This window comes from Somniosus microcephalus, chromosome 3 (genome assembly GCF_052327205.1).
Source record: "Somniosus microcephalus isolate GS21.2 chromosome 3, FLI_Smic_1.0, whole genome shotgun sequence".
NCBI lineage: Eukaryota > Metazoa > Chordata > Chondrichthyes > Squaliformes > Somniosidae > Somniosus > Somniosus microcephalus.
The window spans coordinates 323,439,459-323,467,417 of record NC_140989.1 but is presented as its reverse complement, the minus strand read 5'-3'; the positions used below and the strand labels follow the sequence as shown (position 1 = coordinate 323,467,417).

General features: G+C 45.6%; 1 protein-coding gene across 11 annotated transcripts in view; it reads right to left on the bottom strand.

The window, feature by feature from the left end:
- Window positions 1-27,959, bottom strand: part of rnf220a (ring finger protein 220a) — a 492,773-nt gene that overhangs the window by 14,599 nt on the left and 450,215 nt on the right. For 4 of the 11 annotated variants that reach the window (XM_085983083.1, XM_085983089.1, XM_085983088.1 and 1 more), the window contains 2 exons: window positions 4,598-4,672; window positions 3,301-3,426 (listed from right to left, as the gene is read on the bottom strand). In XM_085983083.1, coding sequence (XP_085839209.1) covers window positions 3,301-3,426; window positions 4,598-4,672 — 201 coding nt within the window. The remainder of the gene's footprint in view (window positions 1-3,300; window positions 3,427-4,597; window positions 4,673-27,959) is intronic. The other 7 variants (XM_085983086.1, XM_085983090.1, XM_085983093.1 and 4 more) reach the window with 3 other exon arrangements.

The following is a 27,959-nucleotide window of genomic DNA, read 5'->3' as shown; positions in this document are numbered from 1 at the left end:
CAGTTTTGAAAAGTGCTCCCCCCCCCACCCGTTTCTGCTCAAACTCACTTGCATATCGCCAAACACAAACTCTGCCATGAACCAACACAATCAGGCAGCGTTTTAAAACTTTTTTAAAAATATTTTGCTTTAAAAAACTTTCCTTTATATATTTAAGAGTAGCAACTTGGTAAAGTTTGAATAATACAGCTGAAAATGGGTTTATCACAAAAAATAAGCATTTGAAATCAGTGTCAATCTGTGAGTAACCCGATTTTAAATTACTGTAAATGATTTTTAATACACAAAACTATTTTCTAGTTAGATTGGGGTACAGTAGTCAGTTCCTTAGTAAATTTTTAAAAATTCATTCAAAAACGTACCTATTAGTGTCCTGGCGCCCAAAAGTACCAGCTTAATTTTTGGAGCCTCCTCGAAGGACTGCAAACGAGTGCAATTAGTGGAAACTCCCAATGGTGATTAATTCACCCTGGGGCCGTGGCCAGGTTTGTGAGCAGAGCCTGCTTCTCGCCCGATGTTTTTTAAAACTAGCGCAAAAGATTGCGGAAACTCGAGCTGCGCTGGACGCAATTTGCGTTGAAACGTCCGCAATCTTTTACACTGGTTACGCCAATATCGGAAGAATTGCGCTGAAAAAACGAGTGCAATCGAGCTGAAACTCCAGGCCCTAGAATTTTCTTTCTGGGGGCAGGGGGTGTCAGTGAAGGATTGCTAGCCCTCAACTCAAAAGGCTGACTGAATAGTTACTTTGATAAACTCAAAATCTGTGGTGATGTGGCAATATAACTGTGGAATGATTAAATCCCCATCACCTCAGTATTAGCTCATAGTTCCTAAGCGTGAAGTTTTAGTAGTAGTGGGTCAATTCTTAGGGAACAGTGGAAGCACTGCAATTAAACAAATCCTCCTCCCCATCATAAAAAGCATTAAAAAAATGTTTAAGGAAGACTGCATATATAAAAGTGAGCTTATTCCTGGTATAGTTGAGCCTTACTCTGTCTATGACAAAACTTAAGCTTTATGCAAAATTGACTGGTTCACTTTCCTGAGACAATCCAATCCAGTGACACTAAAGAAATCTTGGATACGTGCGGCCACAATTTTGGATATATGCAGTCACACGTTTAAAAAGTAAAGAAATTTTAAAAATGCATTTAGATAGCACCTTATCATAGCTTTCAGCAATGTCTGAAAGTGCTTCACATAAAATTAATTACTCTGCTGAATTAACTTAGTGTATGCAAATACAGCAGCCATTTTGCACAGAGCAAGATCCAACAAACAGGAATGAGATACATGACCAATTAATTTTGATGATGTTGATTGAGAGAGAAATGTTGACCAGGACGCTGGGAAAACTGCCCTGCCAGGAGTTCTTTAAAATCCACCTGTACCATTGGAATGGGCAGCCTGGGCCTTTGAGTAAATATCTCATCAGAAAGACAACATCTGACAATCAAAACAGCACCAACAGCTGTCTAAAGTCCACCCCAAGCAGCACTACGTACATCTTTTACACTCAGGTTTTTGGGGGTCTCTCGCAAGATATTCCATTTAGATTCACCATCAGCAATCATTCCCTAAGTGGGCCTCTCTTCCCCTAAGAACACGAGTGTGCCATTATCTGCCCAATATTTAGGTAAGCGATAGCGAGACCCAGGGGTTGAACAAAGAACTTTGCTACTGTAAATTGGCTTGCTGGAATGTTTCACATCACCACATGATTCCCTTTGTCTTCGTTAGATGGATTATGAACATACAATAAAAGGACAGAAAAAGATTGAACTTATAGTCTGTCAGGCCAAGACTGAGGCTATAAACCAACTGATGTTTTATTTAACATGAACAGATAAATGAACGCAGTATTCGCTGCAAAAGAGTGTATTTATCATAATTTACAAATGTTATTACCCTCCACGATATATCAGAATAATAAAGATGCTTCCCTTGAGCTATCTCTCAACAAACATTGAACCTTGAAAATGGGCACTCACTACTTATGTGGTGAAAGGCTGCAAGAGTCAGTTTCTCTGCTGGCTACAGACTTCTGGCTTCCAAGGTAAGTTCAGCCACTGAAGTGTCATTCTAAATGCTTAGTTTGCTGAAACAAAGCCCATTCACAAAAAACTGCATTTCCTTAACTCACATAAGATAGCTAGCCTCATTCTTTATCAATTAGACAAGGCCATCATCTTCGGCCCCTGCCACAAACTCTGTACTCCAGCCACTGATTCCGTACCCCGCCCAGGCCACAGTCTCAGGCTGAAGCAAGGTGTTTGCAATCTTGGCAGCTTATTCAGCCATGAGCTGAGCTTCCAGCCCCATATCCTCACAGTCACAAGTACTAGCTACTTCCACCTCTGTAACACTACCCACCTCTGCTGAAAATCTCATCCATGTCTTTGTTACCTCCAAACTCAACTATTCCAAAGCTCTTTTAGCAGGCCTCCCAACCTCCATGCTCTGAGCTCCAGCTCATCCAAGATTCTGCTGCCCGTATCCTAACCCACACCAATACCTGCTCACCCATCACCCCTTTCCTTGTTGGCTTACATTGGCACCCGGTCTACAATTTAAAATTCTCATCCTCATGTTTAAATCCCTTCATGGCCTTGTCCTTCACTATCTCTGTAATCTCCTCCAATAGCCCCAGCATGCTCTATTGCTCTGACTTGTACATTCCTCCTCTCCCTTCATCCCACCTCTGGCGGCCATGCCTTCACCCATCTATGCCCCATGCACTGTAATTCCTTAAAACCCACCTCTTTGACCAAGCTTTTGGTCACCCCTCCCAATATCTCCATTTTTGGTTCGGTGTCCATTTTTGACTGATTAAACCTCTGTGAAGCGCTTTGGGATATTTTTCAACATTAAAGTTGCTACATAAATGCAAGTACTGTAGTTATTGTTTATACAGCCATCAAAGATACTTTTAAAAAAGTACAACCCAATGCCCCTACAATCATTATTAATGAAATAACACCACCTTTTGTTTCAACAGAAATTAGTTACTAATAGATAAGCAACCCCCTACTGATACCCATTCCAGCAACTCGCCTGGGTTCCCATCCACATACAATGGCAGCAATCAGACCATGCAAAGCAAGAACTTCTATGACTACACATGTCCCCACTTTGCCGAGCTATGAATATTAGGCTAACTGTGATGTAAATTCCCTCCAACTTGCAGCAAACATCCATCAATAACTGATCTTTATCCTGTGTGTGTACTGTGGACAACAGTAGGAAAATAATCTTAAAAGACGAAAATGCTTCATTTTTGTCACATATACACAGTACCAAATCAATTTGTTTCCACACCGTGGTGCTGTATGGAAGAGCTCTAGTGCCACATTGCCCCTGTCTACAATTCCAGTGCCAAGTCTTGTGTCTCTGCTGCCAGGCAATCTGTAATGGGAGGCAGAACTGCTGGAATTAATGTGAGAACACCTGATACTGAACACACGTGCTACTTTAGCATGAGCTCTAGTAGTCAATGCACGATACCCCAAGTCCAAGTATTATAATGGCCCCAAAGTATGATCTCCTGGCTCTTACACTAACAATCAACATCTCCCAATGACTAGAAGATTCAAATGAGGTGTCACCCATTAGTGGGACATTAAGCCTGCAACAAAATAGTGTAAACTAAGCCTTTTAGTTTCTAAGTTACTGGTGAGAAGTGGGGGCACATGACAAATCTGAAGACTGACCAACGTAGCATTGTAATCAAATCTAGGAAACTGCAGTTGGGACAACTTAATGTAAGAGCAACACCGTTCCCCCTCCCTTTGTGGGGATAAGATGAACAAAGAAACATTAAGCTATTAGGAATAATTACAAGTTAGGAAGTGTTTAATCAAAATCTAAAGGAGTACCTTAATTGTGGTAATGAACTTACCTCAACCCTGGTGTGCTAAACTCAACCATAAAAGTATGCCTTTTAGTTCATTAGTGTTTTATACTTCAAACCCTCATTAGCACTGTGCCAATGTGCCATTGTGTCAGGCACTTTGAGAGAAGAAAACCCCTGTCCCTCCAATCTTTTATAGCACTAATTGTGGTTACAGCACTGGAGACGTTTTATTTGTTTTATATATATATGATCTATGCAGTATAATCATACAATTCTCCCCTTTATTTCCTTATTACAAAAAAAAATCTTTGTTTAAACAGAGCCAAGTTAATGAGAATAATGAATGACTATTACATATTCACATACACACATACACAGTTGCTATGTACTGCCCAGTTTCATAAAAAAAGGCAGCAGTAACAAGATTACATGCATTCACTTTGATTAAAGATGCAAGGGCCCAGCATTCCAACTTTATTGCTGTCTTCAGGGTATGGTTTAATGGTAACATTAGTAACAAGCCGCCACAGCAAGCAAATTTTAAAGGACGTCGTGAAAGTGTTTATATAATAAATTGTGTATTGGAAAAGGCTGGCTGCGAAACAGATGAGCATTTTCTTATTAATTGCTTCCTTCTGTACTGCAATGTTTGAACGGATTATAACACTTTTCCCTGAAGGCACTAGGGCAGAACGACAAAAAGGAAAGAAAGAACATGAAGAAATGGAAGGAGATTCTTACCAGTGTTCTGAGCCAGCATTCCTCACAATGAACGTGCCAACACTGGATTGATGTGAGGGGCATCGAGTAGGAGTCCTGAACAAAATAAAAAATTAAAAAACTTAATAATTTTGAAGAATGGTTTTTTAAAAAAAAAAAGAAAATTTACAATTCAGGTATCATCTTTACTTAGTTGCAAATTTTCATACAATTTAAGTGTCTCTTTTTGGGCTTGGGGTCCTCTAAATTTTGTGCTCAACAAAGCAGCTCACCAAGGATTTTCTTTCAAATAAATAACTGCTATGTAAGGAGATGGAAAAAGTGTGTGATGTAGTAACAACCACTCATACAGTGCTACAATTAGTGCAATTCAATAATACCCATTTTCTTTTCTGCTCACCCTCCAGAGAATTACAGAACCATAGAAGTTTACAGAATAGGAGGAGGCCATTTGTCCCATTGTGTCTGGCTAACTCCTTGCAAGAGTAATCCAAAACTAATCAAATTCAAATCGCTTTATTGGCATGACAAGGTACATCTTATGTTGCCAAAGCATCGAAAAACATTTATGGTTGAACACATAAACGCAGATCTATCCATACAGTGTATAAACAGATATATCCCTGAGTGTATAAATATACATTCATATAATTTGTATATACTCTTTTCTTAGATTTAATGGTTGTCCCTCTGTTTATGGCAAGCTGTAACATAGTGTGCCGCTAGGGTTACACAATTTCTCTGTTCCCCTAGTAGGTATGGGAGTTTTTGGTCATCATTCAAATTCTGAATTCAGGGCATATTTTTGTGAACTTTGGGTAGAAATTCTCCCTTATGCCCTGATATTTTCCACAAGCTGTGAGGAAGTGCATCTCTGTCTCCACCACTCCCTGACTGCAGTGAGAGCATATCCTGTCCTCTCTTGGCAGCCGGGTCTGCCTGTGTCTGCCTTTTTCGATGGCCAGGCTATGTTCACTAAGTCTGTACATTGTCAAGGTTTTTCTCAGTTTGCTATCCTTTACCATGGTCAGGTAATCAGCCATGTTGTATTGTCTGTTTAGGGCCAAGTAGCAATTGAATTTGTTTTGGGTTTTTGTTGTTTCTGCCCAATATGACAGATATTTTTCCTTTTGCTTAGTGACAATTGTGTTGGGTCGAATTCTCTGTGCTACGATGTCACTGTCCTGGGACTGGTTATTGTTAGTAGTGTTAGTAGTTACTTCACTGAGTCCCAGGACTAGTTGATTGAGGGTATTCTTCTTTATGATCCTCTCTTGGCATTTCAGGGCTTCGTAATGATAGCAGTGGGGGTTGCTCATTTTTAGGTGTTTCCAAAATTTGGTGGCTCTTTTTTGGATAGTAATTATTAATGGATATTGGCCTAGTTCTGCCCTGCATGCATTGTTTACGGTTTTCCTTTGAGTTCGGAGGATACTTTTACAGAATTCTGCATGTAGGATCTCAATTGGGTGTTTGTCCCATTTTGCAAATTCTTGTTGTGTTAGCGGTCCCCACACCTCACTGCCATAGAGTGCAACTGGTTCAATTACTGATTTAAACATTTTGAGCCAAATGCTAATTGGGATTTCTATTTGGATTGATTTTTTAATGGCATAGAAAGCCCTTCTTGCTTTCTTTCAGTTCATTCACAGCCAGATGAAAATTTCCCGTAGGACTGATTTTTAAGCCCAAGTATGTGTAGTTAGTGGTTTGCTCAATTTTAGTTGCCCAATGCCCCGCTTTCTCCCCATTGTCTTGCATCTTCCTCTGCTTCAAATATTTATTCATTGTTCCCTTAAAAGATCTACAACTCCCTGTGGCAAAGCATTCCATACCTCAACAACCCTTAGTGGAAACAAATGTCTCCTCACCTCTTTGCACGCTCATTAACACATTTAAATTGATGACCCCTCTTCAATGAGTACCCAACCAAAGAAAATAGCCTTTCCCTATTCACTACCAAAACCCTTCAATTTTTAAAAAAAATTCAATTAAATCTCAGCTTAGCCTTCTCTGCTCCAGTCAGAAATCTCTCTGCACAACTATAGTTTCCTATTCCTGGCATCATCCTGGTGAAGCTACTGTACATGCTCTACGGCTTTAATGTCCAATCTATAATGGAGCACGCAAAACTGCCCACCGTACTCTAATTGTGCCTAACCAATGTTACAAAGCAATTAATCATTACTTCTTTACTCTTGCACTCTATGCCCCATTAATAAAAACCTAAAATTCTCTTGGCCTTCATTAAAGCTTTACCTACCCACCTCACACATTCAAGGAATTATGTATTTGAACGCCTAGGTCTCTCTCTGTTCAACTATATTCTTCAGTGTTTTCCCATTAAGTGTATACTCCCATATCTTGCTTTTTCTCCCAAAATGTATTTCCTCACATTTATCTATATTAACTTGCACCTGCCCACTCTGCTGACCTGTCTCTGTCCTGGTGAGACCTTTTACAGTCCTCTTCATTGTTTGCCAAACCTCCGACTTTTGTGTCAACCTATAGATTTTCCATACTAAAATAGCTTGATATTTAATATGACATCAATTTCTGTCATGATTTAACACTTTTACAGATTTTATCCGTGAAATATAAGATCAGTCTCCAGTACAAGCATACACAGCCCCCACCGCTTATAGTGGGCGTGTTTGTGCAAACATGATTTGCCCGTTATACACACTGCTGGTATGATGCAATAGCGTTAATAAAATTTTAAAATAAAGAAAAAGACTTGCATTTATATAGCGCCTTTCATGACCACCAGACGTCTAAAAGCGCTTTACAGCCAATGAAATCCTTATAAAGTGGAGTCACTGTTGTAATGTGGGAAACGTAGCAGCCAATTTGCGCACAGCAAGGTCCCACAAAGAGCAATGTGATAATGACCAGATAATCTGTTTTTGTTATGTTGGTTGAGGGATAAATATTGGCCAGGACACCGGGGATAACTCCCCTGCTCTTCTTCGAAATAGTGCCAGGGGATCTTTTACGTCCACCTGAGAGCGCAGACGGGGCTTCGGTTTAACGTCTCGTCCGAAAGATGGCACCTCCGACAGTGCAGCACTCCCTCAGCACTGCACTGGAGTGTCAGTCTAGCTTTATGTGCTCGAGTCCCTGGAGTGGGACTTGAACCCACAACCTTCTGACTCAGAGACGAATGCGCTACCAACTGAGCCACAGCTGACACCAGCAGAGATTCAAAACACATTTCATATAACACACAGTACTGGTTGGACAGCAGAGTGTTAGCAGCAGTGACCTAATTTGAGGGTTCAAATACTAACAGCCTGCTTGAAGTTCCACCACCACGGTTTATAATACCAACACTCAATGGAGTTGCTGTCTTGTAATTCACTTCCTCCAACCTACAATCTCCTGCGCCAGTTCTGATGAAAGGTGATTGACCTGAAACATTAACTGTTTCTCTCTCCACAGATGCTGCCTGACCTGCTGAGTATTTCCAGCATTTTCTGTTTTTAGGGATAGCATAAGATCCAAGGAGAGGACATATAAATTGGCCAGAAAAAGCAACAAACCTGAGGATTGGGAGCAGTTTAGGATTCAGCAAAGGAGGACAAAGGGATTAATTAAGAGGGGGAAAATAGAGTATGAGAGTAAGCTTGCAGGGAACATAAAAACTGACTGTAAAAACTTCTATAAATATGTGAAGAGAAAAAGATTGGTGAAGTCAAGCGTAGGTCCCTTGCAGTCAGAATCAGGGGAATTTATAATGGGGAACAAAGAAATGAAAGACCAATTAAATACATACTTTGGTTCTGTCTTCACAAAGGAGGACACAAATAACCTCCCAGAGATGTCGGGGAACATAGAGTCTAATGAGAGGGAGGAACTGAATGAAATCAGTATTTGTAGGGAAATGGTGTTAGGGAAATTGACGGGATTGAAGGCCGATAAATCTCCAGGGCCTGATAATCTACATCCTAGGGTACTTAAGGAAGTGGCCCTAGAAATAGTAGATGCATTGCTGGTCATCTTCCAAAATTCTATAGACTCTGGGAACAGTTCCCATGGATTGGAGGGTAGTTAATGTAACCCCACTATTCAAAAAAGGTGGTAGAGAGAAAATGGGGAATTATAGACCGGTAAGCCTGACATCGGTAGTGGGGAAAATGCTAGAGTCCATTATAAAAGATGTAATAGCAGAGCACTTGGAAAACAGTGACAGGATCGGACAAAGTCAACATGGATTTACAAAAGGTAAATCGTGCTTGACTAAACTACTGGAATTTTTTGAGGATGTAACTGGTAGAATAGATAAGGGCGAACAAGTGGATGTGGTGTATTTGGACTTTCAGAAGGCTTTCGATAAGGTCCCGCATAAGAGATTAGCGTGTAAAGTTAAAGCACATGGGATTGGGGGTAAGGTACTGACTTGGATAGAGAACTGGTTGGCAGACAGGAATCAAAGAGTTGGAATAAATGGGTCTTTCTCCGAGTGGCAGGCAGTGACTAGTGGGGTACAGCAGCGATTGGTGCTAGGACCCCAACTATTCACAATATATATTAATGATCTAGACGAGGGGACTAGATGTAATATCTCCAAGTTTGCAGATGACAGAAAGCTGGGTGGGCGTGTGTGCTGTGAGGAGGATGCAGAGAAACTCCAGTATGATTTGGACAGGTTGGGTGATTGAGCAGATGCATGATAATGTGGATAAATGTGAGGTTATCGACTTTGGTGGCAAAAACAGGAAGGCAGATTATCTGAACGGCAATTGATTGGGAGAAGGGGAAGTGCAACGAGACCTGGGTGTCCTTGTGCACCAGTCGCTGAAGGTGAGCATGCAGGTGCAGCAGGCGGTTAAGAAGGCAAACGGTATGTTGGCCTTCTTAGCGAGAGGATTTGAGTACAGGAGCAAGGATGCCTTGCTGCAGTTGTACAGGGCCTTGGTGAGACCACACCTCGAGTATTGTATGTAGTTTTGATCACCTTATCTGAGGAAGGATGTTCTTGCCATGGAGAGAGTGCAGCGAAAATTCACCAGACTGATGCCTGGGATGGCAGGAATGACGTATGAGGAGAGATTGAGTCGATTGGGCTTATATTCGCTGGAATTTAGAAGAATGAGAGGGGATCTCACTGAAACTTATAAAATTCTAACAGGACTAGACAGACTAGATGCAGGAAGGATGTTCCCGATGGTGGGGGAGTCCAGAACCAGGGGTCACAGTCTAAAGGTAAGGGGTAAGCCATTTAGGACAGAGATGAGGAGGAATTTCTTCACCCAGAGAGTGGTGAACCTGTGGAATTCTCTACCACAGAAGGCAGTTGAGACCAATTCATTAAATATATTCAAGAAGGAGTTAGATATATTTCTTAAGGCTAAAGGGATCAAAGGGTATGGAGAGAAAGCAGGGACAGGGTACTGAATTTGGATGATCAGCCATGATCTCATTAAATGGCAGAGCAGGCTTGAGGGGCCGAATGGCCTACTCCTGCTCCTATCTTCTATGTTTCATTTCAGATTTCCAGCATCCGCTGTACTTTGCTTTTGTACAATCTCCTGCATTGTGGATGTGGCTTTGGAACATTTTTCTGTGATACGAAACCTGCATTTTAAATTGTAGAAGAAATGGAAGCCTAAGGGAAATGAACTAGTGAGTGAACAAAGCTGTTTCTGCCCAAAATAAACGCTGCACTTCACACACAGCAACTTTGAAACTGACATTAATGCAAAGGCTTATACCCGAGACATTAAGCTGTCTTTTCCTTTCACAGCTGCTGACTGACTTGTTGTGTATTTCTGTTTTTGTTTCAGATTTCCAGCATTTGCTGTTTTTATCTTATGTGCACATTTGGAGATTGTTGATCTCCTGACACAAACTCAAATCCAATTAACTAGTCTCTACGGACCCAGGGTTGGGTGAGGATTGTTGAGGCCTCTCCAACAGTCTCATTATATTCTGTTTTAGGAAAAGACTGCATTTAAACTCATTGCGGAGTACAAAATTAAATTATGAAGCAATGAAAAACACCAAAAAATAGAATATTTGTATGTAAGAGATCTTGGTCTTCACATTTACAAATGCAAACATTTTTAAAGCTGGAAGGGAGCAGTGCCTACTTGAAACAAAGTACCTTGCATATAGGTCCCTAAATTGTCTAAAAACTCTGCTATGCCTGTATTCTATACTTTTCTATTACTGGCATTATTATTGTTATGGGTAATTCAAAATCTTTGTTCTTATCAATTAACGTTTTACAGAATTCCGGCAAATTTCTAGAATTTCAGCGATGCAGACCGAACAACCATTAAAGGGGAAATGCTCATTTTAATAAAATGGCTTATCTTTCTATAATAAACTACACATGCAAAATATACACACCTAAGAAAATTCGCTTCTATTTATAGTTTTATTGCCACCCACTTGTAAAATTCAATTCCAAAAATTGAAAAAAACTTGATTATCCTCATAACAAGTAGCACTAAGGACTATTAAAAAGAACACAGGTTTGTTTAATTCTCTCTGTATGTTGGGGAAAAAATCTTAGAGGGCAGTTATGGAGGTCTAAAATTCCTCATTACAGAAAAACTGAAATCTTTGAAGGAGAACAAAATAAAGAACACAGCGAGTATGTCTTCTCTATCATTGGATCAAATAAAAAACAAAATATTCAAATTTTATTGGTTAATAGTTACATTTATTCTATATTGGTACTTAGTACTGTAAATGGGTGAGCCATACAGACCAGGAAGGTCCCAAGTTTGTTCTACAAGTTGTGCTGAGTTAGCTGTTATGAGCTGGGAAGAAACAGAAGTGCCTTCTACCACATCGGATTACCACCCAGCAACCCCTGCTGTGAATGTTCATGTGTGGATCTCAAGTGAGGAGAGGATTGGCTGTAAGGCTTCCAAAATCAAAAAGCTGACTGCCATTCAGTGTCGAGGCTCATGCATGAATGGTCACTTAGGATGACTTTAAAATGCACCGGAACTCTCAGAACCAAACCCACCCAGCAACAATTCAACACCTTCAGGAGGAAGAGAGAGAAAAACTAGTATTTTTTAAAATTACAATCTTTGTAGCTCTCTCTAGAATCGCTACTGTCTATCAGCATCTCTTTGAAACATTATTTGCAATGGTTTTGAAAGGTATACCGATATTGAGACAATCTTTTTATAGAGATTGTAGTTTCCGTTCCAAAGTTCTTGTTAGAAATGTGCAATAATGTAACTACAAACTATTTTAAATGATTTCAAATTTAGGTTTTTTACACTATAGCAGTTAAAGGCTAAAAGCCTTTCAAATGGATTAGATTTCTCTTCAAAAAGTAACAATAGACATTGATACCCTACCACTAGGAGGAGCTAAAATACCAATTAGAAATGGTTTTGTACAAGCTGCCTCTCTGCAGGCTGATTATCCGTTCGATAACAAAATGTCCATGGAAAGGACAGTATTATTTTACCCACATAATTGTAATGAGACTGACCAGAAGCATTTTCATCATAGGTAATTGTGTGGAGAACCAGGCTGAGCTTAATCTAACATAACACTTGCCTCTCTAAATAAGCCCATTGCATCTCAACAGCTCAGGGGAAACACTGCAATATTGCATGGGAAACCTTTCTGCTATTGGAATGAAAAATGTCTCTTAATGGAAAATATGTTGAGTGTTTTTTTGTTAAACTTTGTAAGTTTGCAGAACATACCAAGTCCACAGGCCTTGTAAGAGGGCCCTTTGCTCCACCCTACGTGCATTCATGGTCTAGCTGTACCAAATAAAAAATGCTGGTGTAAATTAATCTCTCCTATGAACTGAAAGCTACACTTATACATGCACCCAAAGGAATTACACCGAGTGCCAGAAGAAAGTAGAAATTTCTATCACCCCAATTGCTCAAGGAACTGTACAAATATGATTTTCAAGGCTTCTTAAATACAGGTCTGCTGGGCTGCATGACACCATGCTTTCATCGAGTAGGCAGAAGATGGCATAATTTCTGATGCTCTTGGTGAAATAAGGTGAGAAACAGACAGTGAGCATTTAACAGAATCAAACTGTGTTCTCACTTACAAACGTGTTTAAGTGAAACCACTATATATGTTTGGGCACAACACTGGAGACATTCCTAACAGATTCCCACTCAAACTGAGATATATAACACAGCACTATATTGCATCCCAATGCAGTCCTTTTTCTTTAAAACTTTGATTAAAATATCATTGGAAAAAATAAGTATTCATTTTCAAAGTTAACACAAATGTAATAAACAGATCACAGCTTAAATAGTCGTCATTTTATGATTTGATACTGTAATCAATGTTTGAGTTTTCTTTCATTCAAGAGGTTTCTGTTCAAATCAGCTGAACAGGAGGAAATGATTGACCATCAGAAGACTGCTGCATGTGCACATGTTGCAATGGTGGAAAATGGCCACATGGGTAGTTGCTGCATATGTGTCAAAGCGATTATGCTTGTTGTTTACCATCATGTTCTGGGATTTTTCATCATTTTTTCGTGATTGTTAGGTTCAAAATAGAGATATAATAATTGACTATGGTGCTGTTCACAGTTGTGAAGCTGCTCAGAACACCAGTTTGTTAATACAGGAAACTTTTTTTTTATCCGGCACGGACGGGACCAACGTGGTGCCGGTTCATCAAAAATTCCGGATAACCGAACGCTATAGTAAAAGATAGGGAGAGCTGACAGCTCCGTATAAAGCAACAAACCTGTTGTAGAACAATGAACACAAGTTTCAAGCGTCTCTGTAGCTTAGCAACAGCTGCAGCCACACCCTTGCACAGCACAGATGGAAGAAGGCAAATAAATATGAAGTAAAACCTACTCCTGAATTTTGCCGGTTAACCGAGATTTCCGGTTATTTAGGTGCCGCTTAATCGAAAGTTTCCTGTATCCTATTTCCAGACTCTCTCCAAGTAGGCATCATCCTAGCAAAGGAAGCCAGCCACTGGCTCGGACAAACTTTGTGCCCACCACTGCAAAAGTCGTCAGTAAGAAAAAGCCATTCAGCCTATTGAAGGTCATTTTTTATTCTATCATAGCATCCAGCCTCTTTCTGAACTTCCAGTTTCTTCCTCTATTACTGTGGTTAATAGGTTTTTCCAAACATTTGTCACTTTGAGTAAGTGTCACTGTAATGTATATACTTTTAAGGGGGGAACTTTCTTTTACAGCTCATGTATGCTGCAGTACCGGCAGTATATAGCACTGAGTAGTAATCTGTACAGACCAGTTCCAGTGTGAGCCACGCTTAGTAAACACCTGTTGTACCGTTCTCCTGCAGTCTGTGTCTTATTATACACGGACACAACATTGGCGACAAGGCAAGTTCGAACCTACCTGCAACTCTGCATCACCTCCCGGGGATTCGTTCCTGGAGATCAGTGGATTGGAGGTCAAGGCCAGAGACTCGGGCGTCGGCCACGGGCAACCGCCCAGTCATCCAGCAGAGACTCGAGAATTGCGGGGGAGGCTGTCGAGAGCCAGGCTTGGCTTTCCAGTCGAGGTGGTCCAGCGAAACGGGCTGGCAACAGGTAGTGCGCAGACCCTTCCCGGACAGCGGCGGGCTAGAGCCCGACCGAGCGGCACAGCAAAGGGCCGAGCAGCGTCGACGGGGGAGAGAGAGAGGGCAGAGCGCACAGGGCGCAGCCGGTGTTCAGGGGCCGAGCAGCGTCGGAGAGAGGGAGAGAGAGACGCACAGAAACCCGCGAGGCGCCGCCATTGCCACGAGGACCGCCGAGAGCGGCGTTGGCAGCAGCGCAGGAGAAGCGCGCGAAACCTACAGGGCGCCGCCATTGCCACGAGAACCGCCGGGAGCGGCGTTGGCAGCAGTGGGGGAGGAAGGAAAGCGCGGGAGATGCCATTTTAAGTCATTGGGAGACGCCATTTTAAACCACACCCAAAATGCCGAAGAGTGGCAGTATCACCGCATTTGACAATGAAGTCGAAGATTGGACTACATATGTCGAACTAATAGAGGTGTACTGCAAGGCAAATGAAGTGTCAGATGACAAGAAAGCGTCGGTATTGTTAAATTTAATGGGTTTATTACGAAATCTAGTAACCCCCAACGAAGCCAATGGAAAAGAGTTTTGAAGACATAGTAACGATACGACAGGAACATTTAAACCCCACACCGCTGCTGATAGCAGAAAGATTCAAGTTTCACAAACGGAACCAGCATAAGGATGAAAGCAATGCTGATTATTTAACAGAACTGCGCAAACTATCGAAACACTGCCAGTTTGGAGCAGGACTGGCAGATACCTTAAGGGACAAGTTTGTGTGTGGGCTTCAAAGTGAAGGAACCCAGAAACGGCTTTTATCTGAAAAGGTCCTTACGCTGGAAAAGGCTTTCAGCATTGCGGTATCATATGAAGCAGCAGCACGGGGCGCTGCAGAGATACAACAGAGACCGCAAGAATATGGCACGAACGAAATGTCATATGGAACAGAGAAGTGCTATCGCTGCGGCAGAACAACACACAACCAGAATGATTGCTGGTTCAAAGACAAAGTGTGCAGACAGTGTGGAAAAGTAGGACACATAGCACGAGTCTGCAGGTCGGGAAAGAAAACCAGCAATAAGAAACCTACCAAAGGAAAGTACAAGAAGGTACATAAGATGACAGAGAATAGTTCAGACGAACAAAAGAGTGATAACGACTCCGAAAGCAGGGAACTGAGTTGTCTGAAAATACATAATGTGATCACAACGGAGGATCACCGAACCATTTGGGTCACTCTCAAGATAGCAGGAGTCCAGGTAAAGATGGAATTGGACACAGGATCAGCCCTAACAGTCATAAACCGACAGGACTACGAGCGGCTATTCTCACACATACCCTTGAGAGACACAAAAATTATTTTGAAGATGTACACGGGGCAAAAAGTCTACCCCAAAGGAAAAATAAGGGTGACCGTTATATATAACGGTAAGGAAACGCCAAAACTAGACCTGTATGTATTGCAAGATGGAGGACCACCATTACTGGGACGTGAATGGATCCGGAAAATACAACTGGATTGGCATTCCATACAGGCACTGACTGTGGCTGACAAAAAGGATGACAACGTCACACCTGGGCGACTGTCAAAGATCCTAACTGACGCGAAAGGACTCGGAACACTAAAAGGCATGACAGCGACGATTAAAATTGAGGAAAATGCAAGCCCAAAATTTTTTAAGGCCACACCGGTACCTTATGCGATCCGCCCAGCCGCCGAAGTAGAGCTGGAGAGTCTGGAACGTTCAGGTGTACTGTCCAAGGTAGACTAGAGCGAGTGGGCTACACCCATCGTCCCTGTGATGAAAAAGTCGTTGAGCAGCACGCCTGGGGAACCAAGGAAGGTTCGCATCTGTGGGGACTTTAAGGTAACAGTGAACCCGGTCCTTCACACCGTACAATATCCACTTCCACGGATTGAAGATATTTTCGCCTCGCTATCTGGAGGGAAACGCTTCACTAAGATTGATCTGGCCCAGGTGTATCTGCAAATGGAGGTAGAAGAAGCATCAAAAAAATACCTCACAATCAACACCCATAAAGGTCTCTACCAATATAACCGGCTGGTATTCGGGGTAGCATCAGCTCCGGCGATTTGGCAGAGGGCAATGGAACAAGTCCTGCAAGGGATCCCAGGGACCCAGTGTTGTTTGGACGACATCCTGGTCACGGGCGAAAATGACAGTGATCACCTTGCCAACCTGGAGCAGGTGCTCACTAGATTGCAGGAATATGGGCTCCGAGCTAACCGCCCAAAATGCGAGTTTTTTAGAAAACAGATCTCGTATTGTGGCCACGTTATCGATAAAGAGGGGTTACATAAGTCCCCAGAGAAGATTGAGGCAGTAGTCAAGGCTCCAGCACCAGAAAATGTGTCACAACTGAGGTCGTTCCTCGGGCTAGTAAACTACTACCATAAGTTCTTGCCAAATTTGTCTATAATACTACACCCACTGAACACCCTACTGCAAACTGGGGTGCCATGGAAGTGGAGTGACGAATGTAGACGAGCTTTCCAGAAGAGCAAAACATTAATCACATCGAAAGAGGTATTGGCCCATTACAACCCAGCATTACCAATTCGGTTGGCATGTGATGCGTCACCCTACGGCATTGGAGCGGTGCTGTCGCACAAATTCTCGGACGGCTCAGAGAGGCCAATAGCCTTTGCGTCACGATCACTAACCTCAGCCGAGCGTAACTACGCCCAGATTGACAGGGAGGCCCTCAGCCTAGTGTGGGGAGTGAAAAAGTTCAATCACTATCTGCACGGGCAGAAATTCACCTTGCTGACTGATCACCAGCCTCTTGTCTCCATTTTTAATCCGAAGAAGGGCGCTCCAGTGATGACTGCGCAACGACTACAAAGATGGTCACTTTTTCTAGGGGCGCACCACTATGAGATTGAATATAAGGGCACGAAACAGCATGGAAATGCTGATGGGCTATCACGCCTGCCACTGCCTACTGCGGAGGAAGCACCAGCAGTGGATCCTGTCGAAATATTTCATTCGACTATAGTTGAATACCTACCGGTAACTAACGCTTGTGTCGAAAAGGAAACCCGAAATGACCCGACACTGTCTCGGGTATATGATTTGACGGTGAAGGGATGGCCAGCACATGGCGACTCACTGTTGCCAGCATTCTCGACAAGGAGAGAACTGCTGTCAGTGTGCCGGGGGACCTTGATGTGTGGATACCGAGTGGTAATTCCACCCAAGTTAAGGGATAGAGTGCTCAATGAGTTTCATGAGGGTCATCTGGGAGGGGTAAAAATGAAAAGCCTAGCCAGGGCTTATGTGTGGTGGCCGGGAATCGATAAACAAATCGAGGACCTGACCAAGAGCTGCTCAGGATGCCAGAAAGTCCAAAATGCACCACCACAGGCCCCTCTACACCCATGGGAGTGGCCCTCATCTCCATGGCAATGGGTGCATATTGATTTTGCTGGTCCATTCATGGACTCAATGTTTTTAATAGCCGTGGATGCGCACTCGAAATGGCCTGAGGTCATCAAAATGTCCTCCACCACCACGGAGAAAACTATTGCAGTCCTACGGACCATTTTTGCCAGGAATGGCTTGCCAGAACAGATTTGCTCCGACAACGGACCACAGTTTGTGTCCGAAGAGTTCCGGAGGTTCTTGAAAAAGAATGGGGTATGGCATTACACATCCGCCCCGTATCATCCAGCCACAAATGGATTGGCTGAGAGGTTCGTACAAACCTTTAAGAAGGCAATAAAGCTATGTACAATGACAACATTCCGCTGCAGCACAAGGTGGACAATTTCCTGTTCGCCTACCGGAATGCGACACATGCAGTCACCAACCAGGCCCCAGCCATGATGTTCTTTAACTGAAGGTTAAGATCTCGCCTGGATTTGCTCAGACCAAACGTACGAAGAGGTGTTGAGAGTAAGCAATTCCAGCACATCCATGAGAAGCCAACAAGGAGCTTCAATGTAGGGCAACCAGTCTTGGCCCGCGACTACCGAACAGAAAAATGGCAGCCAGGAACGATATGCACACGGCAGGGCCCACTAATGTACACAGTGGACGTTGGGGAGAGCATCGTGAGACGCCATGCTGACCAGATCCTAGAGTCACAGGAACAAGTCAACCCCATGCCTCGCCCATACGTACCTGGTGATGAACCCGACGTACAGGTCGCATCTACCCCAGAAACAGTAGCATCGGAAGCTGATGAACCAACCGACGACAGGGGGCCAGAATCGCCTCCGCACCAAGAGCAAGACACTCGGGAAAGGCGCTATCCAGAAAGGATCAGGAAGCCTCCCCAAAGACTGAATATATAAATAGACTATTTTCAGCTAATGTTGCATGTTAAAAGTGTTAATTGTAATTAGTTTGATATTTAATTGTTAAATGAGTGTTATGGTACTGTTAATCTAAAAGGGGAGGAATTGTAATGTATATACCTTTAAGGGGGGAACTATCTTTTACAGCTCATGTATACTGCAGTACCGGCAGTGACCACACCTGTATATAGCACTGAGTAGTAATCTGCACAGATCAGTTCCAGTGTGAGCCACGTTTAGTAAACACCTGTTGTACCGTTCTCCTGCAGTCTGTGTCTTATTATACACGGACACAACAGTCACCAAGTTTTCCTTATATTAGTTTTAACACTATTGTCATTAATTTAAATTTATATGATTTGGTTCTCACTGCCTGGCTTATTCTTAAAACAGCATTCAAACATCTCTCCAACCTCATTCTTTCTAGACTGTAAATCGTAAGCTTATGTAATCCTTTATAGCTCATCCACAATCAATGTTGTGGCTCTTTGCTCCCTTTCCTAATACTTGTATATGTTTCCATGCTGTGGCAACCAGAACAGAATACAATACTCCAATTAAGGGCTAACCAATAAAGTGCAAATCCCCAACACAACTTCCAAAGATTCGTATGCAAAATATTGCGGATGTTGGAAATCTGAAATAAAAACAGAAAATGCTGGAAATACTCAGTAGGTCAGGCAGCATCTGTGTAGAGAGAAAGAGTTAACGGGCTAAAAATTCGTGGCCGCCACAAGAGTTGCTGATGTCACCGGCCTTAGGTTAACTGCTGCAGAAAATGGACGAAGCGCTACAGGAGAAAAATTTGTGCTGGGGGCTAAAGATTTTTAGCCCAGCGCTAATTTCCATGTAACGCCCTCCTGGTGGCATTAGTGCAGGCATGGGACTCGAAGTTCCCGTCCTGAACTGCTTCATTATCTGAGGAGTTGCGAATGGCATTGAACACTATGCAGTCATCAGCGAACATCCCCATTTCTGACCTTATGTTGGAGGGAAGGTCATTGATGAAGCAGCTGAAGATGGTTGGGTCCAGGACACTGCCCTGAGGAACTCCTGCAGCGATGTCCTAGGGCTGTGATGATTGACCTTCAACCACCACAACCATCTTCCTTTGTGCTAGGTATGACTCATGCAACAAGACCTGGACGACGTTCAGGCTTCGGCTGATAAGTGGCAGGTAACATTCGCGCCACAGAAGTGCCAGGCAATGACTATCTCCAACAAGCGAGAATCTAACCACCTCCGCATGACATTCAATGGCATTACCATTGCCGAATCACCCACTATCAACATCCTGGGGGTCACCATTAACCAGAAACATAACTGGACCAGCCACATAAATACTGTGGCAACAAGAGCAGGTCAGAGGCTAGGTATTCTGCGGCGAGTGTCTCACCAACTGACTTCCCAAAGCCTTTCCACCATCTACAAGGCACAAGTAAGGAGTGTGATGGAATACTCTCCACTTGCCTGGATGAGTGCAGCTCCAACAACACTCAAGAAGCTCAACATCATCCAGGGCAAAGCAACCCGCTTGATTGGCACCCCATCCACCACCTTAAACATTCACTCCCTCCACCACCGGCGTACCATGGCTGCAGTGTGTACCATCTACAAGATGCACTGCAGCAACTCGCCAAGGCTTCTTCGGCAACTGCTCCCAAACCCGCGACCTCTTCCACCTAGAAGGACAAGGGCAGCAGGCGCATGGGAACACCACCACCTCCAAGTTCCCCTCCAAGTCACACACCATCCTGACTTAGAAGTATATCGCCGATCCTTCATCGTCGCTGGGTCAAAATCCTTGAACTCCTTACCTAACAGCACTGTAGGAGTACCATCACCACACGGACTGCAGCAGTTCAAGGCGGCGGCTCACCACCACCTTCTCAAGGGCAACTACAAATGGGCAATAAATGCTGGCATTGCCAGCGACGCCCTGATCCCATAAAAACTAAAATGAAAAAAAATGCCTCTGGAAGCGAGGCAATAGAGTTCGCTAGGCACTGTGGGAAATTAAAAGGGCAATGCATTAAAAGGGCAATACCTTCTGAACTAATAAAAATAAAGTGGAAAAAAACACAGCTTTCAGCTCTTAATGCCTTTCAATAAAATTAACATTAAAAAGTCCCAAATAGGAGTCTTCAGCACTTAAAGCTAAATTCCTTTCCGAACCTTAAAAAATGGGAAAAGTGCTTCAGCACCAACACAAATGGCTCAGCAAGCCGGGGAAGGGGCACCCAGGGTCTTGCACGCAGTGCTCCAACTTTGTGCAGGGGGTCAACACTGCAAGAGAGGTCCTCCACCCACAGAGGCCAGGAGGCCCTCCAGAAAGAACGATGTGGGACCACATCACCGAGTCAGACAGTGTCGTCCCCACCACCTGGCTCCGGTGCTCAAAAAAGCTTCATGACCTCAGACCACTGGTCAAGGTCAGTGAATAAACTTCAAAAGCCATCTCCTACCAACTACACCACTAGCCTCACACACTTCTCAATGCATGAAACCCGCCCCCCCAAACACACACCTACCAACAATCTGCACCAATCACGAGGCACACCTCCCATTCCTAGCCTCACCTCACCACCTTGGAGGAGGCGGTGCTGGCCATTCTTGGCAGGGGCAGGACTGAGCCCTTGAGCAGCGGCGGGACAGAAAGGATGCAAGATGCTGGTATCCTCATGCATTATCCTCCTTCTGGCATGCACCTCTTGCTTTCCCGCCCTCCCTTCACCACAACTCCACCCGTGTGCATTCCTCATTTCACACACCCAAGAAATGTATCCTGCCCAGCCAGTGGTTGGCCAAGAAGAGGGAGAGGAGAGTGAAGAAGAAGAAGAAACAGTCACTCGATTTGCCACCAGCTCAAGGTCGACCAGCAAGGCCATTTGCAGTGTCCCCCCACTGAAAGTCAGCAGTCTTCCACCAGCCATGCTGCAGCCATTGGGTAGCACTGCGTAACATCAGTAGGATAGCAAATGCACACACAAGACAGTCACTAAGAGAATGCATAAGGGTGACGAGTTGATTTCTTGATGTCACATTGAATGGATAGATGTATAAAGATGGATTGGAAAGTTTGCTTTGTGGTGGCTTTTATTTCAGCATCGTGGCCAAGAGGTCACTGTGATGGTCAGTAACAGAGGGAAGGTAAGGTGTGGGATTAATGTTGAAACGGGAATTGGGGTTGTGGTCACTGGTATCGCAAACGGATAATTCCCTCCCGGATATCCTGGTCAGTAAGGGGCTGTCTGGGTTACATCCTTCCTCAGACGTCTTCCTCTTCGGCGTCTGCCTCTTCCCTCTTTGAACAAATGCTGTAAATCTGGAAATACTCAGCAGGTCAGGCAGCATCTTGACCCGAGTCATGAACTTGGTTTCTCTCTTGATGGATGTTGCCTGACCTGCTGAGTATTTGCAATATTTTCTGTCTTCTCAGGGGCCTTCATTTACCATCCAAGGCCTTGCAAGCGTCCAGCAGCACTCCCTGCACACTTAAAATTTTTTTTTTAACATGCTTTACAGCAAGCCACTACTTCAATAAAATCAAAAAACGCAGTCCAAAAGCTTAAATGCAAACTTACCTGAAAGATGTAGGTGTCCCTTTAAGAGGTGCTGACAGCGCCTCGGTCAGCCTGTGTGGTAAACCACTGTTTGTATTCCATTGTGTACATGCCTGGACATGCCTCGGCTGACTCCTCCCACAAGTCCTAGTATAAAGGTGGCTGCTCCCCAGCCCTTTGTATTTCTGGACCGGTCGGCCACTCGAGGCAGACCTCCATTCTTTTGTTAATAAAAGCCTTTAGTTACTCTTCTAACTCTCAGTCTTTTATGAGTAATTGATAGCGCATCAATTTTATTAACAAAATTTTTATAATGGAAAAGATCCTCACACCAGCATGCCTGGACTTAAATCATCGGGAGGCGGACTCATCCACCAAGTTTACTCACTGGCTTAAGTGTTTCGAAAAATTCCTGACCGCCTCCGAAGCAATCAAATCGGAAGAGGACAAACTGGATGTCCTGACCTCCAAAGTGAACCACCGAGTGTACTCGGTCATCCAAGACGCGACCTCATACGCGGATGCTATCAAGCTCCTCAAGGACCAGTACACGCGCCCAGTGAACAAAGTGTACGCCAGGCACCTTCTGGGGAGTCGTAAACAACAACCTGGGGAATCGACCGTGGAATATCTTCAGGCACTGTCCGTGCTTGGCCGGGCCTGTGGGTGTAAGGATGTAAAGGCCGCCGTGTACACAGAGGAACTTATTCGGGACGCTTTTGTAGCGGGCCACAGATCCAATTACACCCGACAGCGACTGTTGGAGCAGAGTGACCTCAACCTCAACAAGGCCTCTGAACTCGCACTATCATTGGATGCAGCCTACCAGGGCATGGATGCCTACTCCTCTGCACCGTGGACGCCGCGGGGAACGACAGCCTGGGACACGGTAGGACCGCCTCATAGCGCCGTGCCACCCCAGCCACACCCCAGCAACGGCCCAACTACCGCAGCAGTGTCCCAAGGCCAGACAGCAGTGCCCCAAGGCCAGAAATGCTACTTCTGTGGCCAGGCAAAACACCCCAGAGCGCGCTGCCCGGCGAAAAACGCGATCTGCTCGGGCTGCGGGAAGAAGGGACACTACGCTAGCGTCTGCAGGGCCAAAGCCACCCCGAACCCCAGCAGCGCCGCGTGTGGGCCATGCGGGCCGCCATCTTGGGCCTCCTCGGCCATGTGCGAATCACCGGTACAGCAGCCATTTTGGACGCCTCCAGCCACATGGGGATCATGGACGCCGCCATCTTGGACGACAGCCGGGACGCAGCAGGCCCCCGACACCGCCTCATCTGATACCCGCAGCGACACACCGACCCCTACGCTGGCATCCGTTACACTGGACCAAGCGAGACCGCACCAACTGGCCAGTTCCACAATGGACATTAAGGTAAATGGTCACGATACAATCTGCCTTTTTGACTCTGGGAGCACGGAGAGCTTCATCCACCCTGACACGGTGCGGCGTTGCTCTCTCCCAGTCCTGCCTGCGCACCAGCGGATTTCTATGGCCTCCGAGTCCCAGTCAGCGGACATTGGCGGCTACTGCGTGGTGACACTCATAGTAGACGGGACTGTGTACGATAATTTTAAACTTCTGGTCCTGCCCGACCTCTGCGCTGCCGTTCTACTGGGGTTAGATTTTCAGTGCCACCTTAAAAGTGTTACGATGGCGTACGGTGGACCCCTCCCCCCACTCACAGTCCGCAGCCAGCAGCTTCCAAATTGCCCGCCGCGCACCAGGTGCAACCTCTCCACACTCCGAGTCACCCCCCCCCCACTGTTTGCTAACCTCACCCCCGACTGTAAGCCCATCGCCACAAAGAGCAGACGATACAGCGCCGGGGACAGGGTTTTCATTAAAACCGAAGTGGAGCGGCTCCTGAAGGAAGGGATTATTGAGGGCAGCACCAGCCCCTGGCGAGCCCAGGTTGTGGTCGTTAAGACCGGCGAGAAGCAGCGCCTGGTCATCGACTACAGCCAGACAATAAATCGCTACACCCTACTGGACGCTTACCCACTCCCCCGCATAGCTGATATGGTCAATCAGATCGCGCAGTACCGCGTCTTCTCGACCATTGACCTGAAATCAGCATACCACCAGCTCCCTATCTGCCCTGAGGACCGCCAGTATACTGCCTTTGAGGCAAACGGCCGCCTCTATCACTTCCTTAGGGTTCCCTTTGGCGTCACCAACGGGGTCTCCGTCTTCCAAAGGGAGATGGACCGGATGGTAGATCAAAATGCGTTGCAGGCCACTTTCCCATACCTGGACAATGTGACCATCTGCGGCCGTGACTTGCAGGACCATGACGCAAACCTCGAAAAATTCCTCCGCACCACCCAACTCCTGAACCTGACATATAACAAGGAGAAGTGCATATTCCGCACAAACCGCCTCGCCATCCTTGGCTGTGTTGTGGAACACGGAGTCATCGGTCCCGACCCCGACCGGATGCGTCCCCTTATGGAACTCCCACTGCCCCAAGGCCCTGAAGAGGTGCCTAGGGTTTTTCTCCTATTACGCCCAGTGGGTCCCCTACTATGCGGACAAGGCCCGTCCGCTGATCAAGTCCACCTCTTTTCCCTTGACGGCAGAGGCCCGCTTAGCCTTCCACCGTATCAAGGAGGACATCGCCAAAGCCACCATGCACGCAGTGGACGAATCCATCCCCTTCCAGGTGGAAAGCGACGCGTCCGACTTTGCCCTGGCCGCTACCCTCAATCAGGCGGGGAGACCCGTGGCCTTCTTTTCACGAACCCTCCAGGGCCCGGAGACCAGACACTCCACTGTTGAGAAGGAGGCCCAGGCTATTGTGGAGGCTGTGCGTCATTGGAGGCACTACCTGGCCGGAAAACGATTTACCCTGCTCACTGACCAGCGTTCAGTCGCTTTCATGTTTAACAACAAGCAGAGGGGCAAAATCAAAAATGACAAGATCTTGAGGTGGAGAATCGAACTTTCCACCTACAATTACGAGATCTTGTACCGGCCCGGGAAGCTCAACGAACCCCCGGATGCTCTATCGCGTGGCACCTGCGCCAGCGCGCAGATCGATAGACTGCGGGCCCTCCACAATGACCTCTGCCACCCGGGGGTCACCAGGTTCTTCCACTTCGTCAAGGCCCGCAACCTACCTTACTCCATTGAGGAGGTCAGGACCATGACCGGGAACTGCCAAGTCTGCGCTGAGTGCAAACCGCACTTTTATAAACCAGACAGGGCCCACCTGATAAAAGCCACTCGCCCCTTAGCGTCGATTTTAAAGGGCCTCTCCCCTCCTCCGACCGCAACGTGTACTTCCTCAATATTATTGATGAGTACTCCCGTTTCCCGTTCGCCATCCCCTGCCCGGACATGACCAGTGCCACGGTCATTAAATGCCTAAATGACCTCTTCACCCTGTTCGGTTTCCCCAGCTATATCCATAGCGACCGGGGCTCATCGTTTATGAGCGACGAACTCCGTCAGTACCTGCTAACTAGGGGTATTGCCACAAGCAGGACCACTAGTTACAACCCCCGGGGGAACGGACAGGTGGAAAGAGAAAATGCGACAGTTTGGAAGGCCGCCCTGCTAGCCTTAAAGTCTAGGGGCCTTCCAACCTCCCGCTGGCAGGATGTGCTACCCGATGCGCTCCACTCTATTCGGTCACTGCTCTGCACTGCCACTAACGCCACCCCTCATGAGAAAATGTTTGTCTTCCCAAGGAAGTCCACATCGGGGACATCGCTACCGCCATGGCTGACGTCCCCAGGGCCGGTCCTACTGAGAAGACACGTGAGGACCCATAAAACGGACCCCCTGGTCGAGAGGGTCGACCTCCTCCACGCCAACCCCCAGTACGCTTACATTGCGTACCCGGACGGGCGGGAGGACACAGTCTCCATAAGAGACCTTGCACCCTCGGGGGCTGCAGTAACCCACTACCCACTACCACCCCCCCCCACGATCCGATATCCAGCCCCAGCAGACGGCAGGCCTGGGTCCCGCGACCCGCTCAACATCTACGAGGACGACACGCCAGCGCCACAGCCTACGCGGGACTTGATGCCGGAAGCTTCACTACCCCCGCCATCGCCACGCCGATCACAGCGGCAGACAAGACCTCCGGAGAGACTCCAATACACTAACTTTTAATACACTTCACCCCGCCGGACTCAATTTTAAACAAGGGGTGAATGTGGTAAACCACTGTTTGTATACTGTTTGCATTCCATTGTGTACATGCCTGGACATGCCTCGGCTGACTCCTCCCACAAGTCCTAGTATAAAGGTGGCTGCTCCCCAGCCCTTTGTATTTCTGGACCGGTCGACCACTCGAGGCAGACCTCCATTCTTTTGTTAATAAAAGCCTTTAGTTACTCTTCTAACTCTCAGTCTTTTATGAGTAATTGATAGCGCATCAGCCTGCTGCACGCTAAGTGTACATGGCGAGCTTACAACCCAGTGCTGAAGTCAGCACAAAGGTCCAAGTTCACTGTGGTGATGTTAAGTCGGCGAGTGACGTAACCTCTCCTTCAATTTAATTTGCAGGGCGATGGTTCTTATCGGCAGCGCTACCGGGCCTAGGAAATTGGAGGACGCCGCGGGCAAAAGAGCAGCCGCCCTCTTAACACAACCTTTCGCCGGTAATGGGTGGCGTTAAGCCCCCAAATTTTTAACCCAACGTTTCAGGTCGATAACTTTTTGTCAAAACTGGGAAAAAGAGATGTAACAGGGTTTAAGCCAGTAGAGGCAGGGAAAGGGGGATGGAAGGAAAGAACAAAAGGGAAGGTCTGTGATAGGGTAGAAGGCAGGAGAGATTAAAGGGATGATGGTGCAAGGCGAAAGGAGATGGTAATGGGACAAGTTAAGAAACAAAGAATGGGTCTAGAGCAGGTGTAAATAGGAGTACAGGAACCTCTCTTTTAACCGGCACCTAAATATCCGGAAATCTCTCCTAACCGGCAAAATGCAGGAGTAGGTTCAGGTAAGTTTTACTATATATTAGTGGCCGTGTAACCGGGGTTCTTGGCTCTGTGGCCATGTAACCGGGGTTCCTGGATCTGTGGCCGTGTAACCAGGGTTCCTGCACCTGTGGCCGTGCAACAGGGACCCCTGGATCTACTCACGATGTGGTCTCCTCTACATTGGGGAGACCAAACGCAGATTGGGTGACCGCTTTGCGGAACACCTCCGTTCAGTCCCTAAGGGTGACCCCGAGCTTCCGGTCGCCTGTCATTTTAATTCACCGCTCCATTCCCACTCGGACTTCACTGTCCTTGGCCTCTTGTATTGTTCCACGGAAGCTCAACGTAAACTCGAGGAACTGCACCTCATCTTCCGATTAGGCACTTCGCAGCCTTCCGGACTCAATATCGAGTTCAACAATTTCAGATCATAACCTCGGCCCCTATTACATTTTTACTTATATTTTTTATCCACCCCTTTGCAGTTTCTCCCTTTCCCCCCCTCCTTTCCTTTTTTTCTCTCTCCCACATGGCAGCTGTCTCTCATTCTGCCAGAACATTTCACACCTAATCTAGAACCGTCTTTTGTCTCCACTAGTCCTATCACCATCTCGTCTCGTTTTGAATACCTCTTAATGTCTCTTCACTTCTTTTGTTCTGTCCCAGCCCTACCTTTCGATCTATTTCATTTCCTTTCCAGTTTTGAAAAAGGGTTAGACCCGAAACGTCGACTCTAATTTCTCTCCACAGATGTTGCCTGGCCTGCTGAGTTTTTCCAGCATTTTCTGTTGTTATTTCGGATTTCCAGCATCTGCAGTATTTTGCTATCGTACTAGTGTTTGGTTCACTGCCACACCTCTTCTAGGAATGCCTACCTTGAAGAAGTTCTGCTCTTCTCTTCGACGGGATCTCCGTTTGGCTCTTCAACCTTGTTCATCTTCATTACTTTCAGTTTCCCTTCTCGTGTTTGATCAGGTATCTGCCAAGACTCGGTTTCACAGCCACATCATTTTCCTCAGCAACTGTCTCCGGTTCCGACTTATTC